The sequence below is a fragment of the Nuphar pumila genome, chromosome 9 (genome assembly GCF_984573655.1).
Source record: "Nuphar pumila chromosome 9, dmNupPumi1.hap1.1, whole genome shotgun sequence".
Lineage (NCBI taxonomy): Eukaryota > Viridiplantae > Streptophyta > Magnoliopsida > Nymphaeales > Nymphaeaceae > Nuphar > Nuphar pumila.
In genome coordinates, this window is record NC_143257.1 from 112,640,054 (window position 1) to 112,643,880 (window position 3,827).

General features: G+C 35.9%; 1 protein-coding gene across 1 annotated transcript; it reads left to right on the forward strand.

The window, feature by feature from the left end:
* Positions 1–664: 664 nt before the first annotated feature.
* On the forward strand, positions 665–2,371 carry LOC149828906 (remorin 4.1-like). Its single transcript, XM_090017169.1, has 2 exons — positions 665–1,210; positions 1,618–2,371. The coding sequence occupies exons 1-2, from the start codon at positions 665–667 to the stop codon at positions 1,807–1,809; spliced, it is 738 nt and encodes a 245-aa protein (XP_089873295.1). The 3' UTR covers positions 1,810–2,371.
* Positions 2,372–3,827: the final 1,456 nt, after the last annotated feature.

Consider the following 3,827-nt stretch of genomic DNA (forward strand, 5'->3'; position numbering starts at 1 on the left):
GACCACAACCCACACTCACGGTAGGACCCATCACCAACCTAACACTTGCATCATGATTCACAATCACTCCTGTGCTGCATCACATTAAAATTATTCTTTAATGGAAAATTACATACTGTTCATGGCCTTCTAGGGTGTCCACGTGACATAAATCCAAACCTACTGCGTACACGTGTCTAAACATTGCACAATTATTTCTTGCAACGTGTCAAAATTTCAATACCCTAAAACCTTGAGGTTTTGCTCAATTGCCCAAATCAAAGGTGTCCATGTAGATCATAAATGTAAACCCTGCCCTCCACCCAAGAATCTAGTAAGCTAAATGAGTTTAAGAAAAGTGATTTGACATCTTCACCATCCATTCTTTCATCTCCAAGACTCTTAGGGTTTTATGCAATTTGTGGACGGTTAAGATGCCAAATTACTTTCCTTAAAGTGATTTGTCTGATCACCTTATCTGCTCTCATATCTTTTAATTTTTATTCCCTTCATTAAAAGGGGTGTGCCTATTGTCCACCTATGTGCCATATCTTTGGCTCATAGTGGCCCTTTTGAACACCCACCAGCCCTCACTTTCTCATCACTTACACCTACCCACACCGTTATGCACATCTTGGTTTTGGCTTTGGCCTTGCTCTTGATCAAGAAGTGCATTTGTTGAGATATGTCTAGTGATCATAGGGATGTAGAAGATGTACAACATGAAGAAGATGATCAAATCAGAGATATACATGCCTTAACCCCTCCACCTCAGCTAGTTACTTCCGGCCAAACCAGACATACAGACCCTTGGGAAATCGGCAGCCATAGATCTGCATCAATGTCCGAAATATCGAGCGAAAACTTTACAAGTATCAGTAGAGAATTCAATGCCCTTGTGCTCGCGGGTTCGACGATAGAAGGAGACAATGCTAACAACACCAATGCTAACGCGGAGTTCAATTTGCCTAGGATTGGAGAGAATGAATTAATGGAGGAACCGAATCCATTGGCGATCGTCCCCGACAACAACCCTCTTGGTCGCACCCCATCTCCTAGACATATCAGCCTGCAAAGGGTGAAGAAGGAGGAGGTGGAAGCCAAGATCTCAGCTTGGCAGGCTGCCAAGCTAGCCAAGATCAACAATAGGTTCAAGAGAGAAGATGCCATAATTCAAGCATGGGAAAGTGCACAAATGGACAAGGCCACCTCAAGGATGAAAAAAGTGGAGGTTATGCCTCGCTTGCTTGCTTGCCTCTTTTCATTAATCTTTTGGCAATTGAAGTAAAGCTTTTGCTTCCTTTAGGCAATGATTGAACCTAATTATAGTCACTGATTATTTGGCCATTCCTTGATAAATGAAACTCAAGTATCTCTTAAAAACTATTTAAAGAATTAAACGGGTGAAAACTTTGGATTTATCTTTCCTTTCTTCACATTCAATCAATTCATGGTGTATTTAATATTCTAAACTTGTTGAAATTAACATAAGGATGGATTTTGGTATTACTCGTGCTTTGTTTTCCTGTGTTGAGAAAATTCTGACCATTGGCATCCTTAGTTGGTTGGATACTCAAAAAGCAATTTTATTAGTTGTAAAACTTATGGTGTTCATCAATCTTGATTTGAATTTACCAGAGAAAACTAGAAGAAAAACGCGCTAAGGCCAACGAAACTATGCAAAACGGAATCGCGAAAGCAAGGAGGAAAGCAGAGGAGAAGAAAGCATCTGCAGAAGCAAAGAGGGGGACGAGGGCAACAAAGATCATGGAACTGGTCAACTTGATGAGAGCTGTTGGCAGAGCTCCAACCAAGAAATCCTTCTTCTAAGGCCATGTTTGTCATCATATGAAGAAACATGATCAAGCTCATGAACTCCACACAGAGTTCATGAACTTGGGCACATGTTATGTGATTCCATGCACACTTTAAAGTCTTTCTTTTCACCTATCTCTACTCATGCTTCAAAACTGCCTGAGTGTCTCACACACAAGCACATAGGAATTGTGATTTGGACCATGTTTACAGTATTCAGTAGTGGAAACAGACCTGTTGAGGATATGTGGGATGCAAAATGTGGATCATTAGTTGGAAATTTGGGAGTGGTTCCCATTTAATTCTGAGTGGTGATGCCAAAAAAGTTGGTGCACTTGTATGAGCACTTCAATGCTTGATCTATGAGTGGCTTCCTCAATACAGCCCATTGCTACTGTAAATTGTGCCAGTATACAAGAGTGAGAAATCACAAAAAGTGGTAGGGTTTGTGCTGAAACCAAGTAATTGGATTTGAGTGTTGTCTCTGTTTGTACCCTAGTCCATTTCTGTTGTAAAATGTGTCATTTTACAATTACCAAATAATTGAAAAAGTAAAAAAATTGTTGTACTAAGATAAGGTAAATTATTCGGCTTCATGGTTTTCAGTTACCCAGCTGAAATCTTGTGCAAGATGTGTGGTTAGGAACTTAGGGGTGTGTCTGATGGTAGGTAATTTATTAGGCTTCATGGTTTTCAGCTACCCAGTTGAAATCTTGTGCAGGTAATTTATTAGGCTTCATGGTTTTCAGTTACCCAGTTGAAATCTTGTGCAAGATGTGTGGTTAGGAACTTGGGGGTATGTCTGATGGTAGGTAATTTATTAGGCTTCATGGTTTTCAGTTACCCAGTTGAAATCTTGTGCAAGATGTGTGGTTAGGAACTTGGGGGTATGTCTGATGGTAGGTAATTTATTAGGCTTCATGGTTTTCAGTTACCCAGTTGAAATCTTGTGCAAGATGTGTGGTTAGGAACTTAGGGGTATGTCTGATGACTTATCTAAGATTGGACCGAATGAAGGAACAAAACAGACAGAATACAAGTTTTGTCTACTCTAAAACTTTACTACATCCAACGTTTGTTTCGTCTGTACATGAAAGTTGTGCAACGTTTGTTTTATATTATGCGGATAGTATGGACGCACAAGGATAATGGGCCTGATAACTTAGTTTTGGATCGTACTACTCGATCCACCAAACTATATGAGTATTTCAACATGTTTAGTATAGAGTGTAACTTAAGATATAGATCTCGTATTGGATATAAAAAGTTAAAAACTAAAAAATGTTTAAAAATTTGGGTAATTTGAGAAAAAATAAGAATTCATAATTTTTATATACAAATACAAAAATCATAGATAAATTAAAAACCTTAAAATACAAGAAAATATGCTTAAATTTTGGGTGATTTGAGAAAAAAAAATAAAAAATCATACTTTTTTATATACAAATACAAAAACCATAAATAAATCATAAACAAATTTAAAACCCTAAAATACAAGAAAATAAATCATAAATAAACCAAAAAAACCTAAACTACAAGAAAAATAAACTATAAATTAGTCATAAAATCAAATAAACCATAATAAAAAATATAAAAAACCATAATTCAAACCTTATTCATAGAAAAACAGTTCTAATCAAATACAAGAAAATTTTTAATCAAATTAACTATAAAAAACCCTATTTAAATAAATTTGATTCAAAACTCTAATAAAAAATCAAAGAAAAAAACATAATCAAATTAACTATAAATAACTCTAATTTAAGAAATTTAATTCAAAATCTTAATCTAAGAAAAAAAACTAATCAAATAAAAGAAAAACCCTAATCAAATTATATATCAAAAGCCCAAATTAAAGATATTTGATTCAAAGCCTCGATAAAAAATAAAAAAAAACTAATCGAACTAAATATAAAAAACCCTAATTAAAAAAATTGATTCAAAGCCCTAATCAAATCCCTAAGAGAGAGAGAGAGAGAGAGAGAGAGAGAGAGAGAGAGAGAGAGAGAGAGAGAGAGACTTGGGTGCCATTG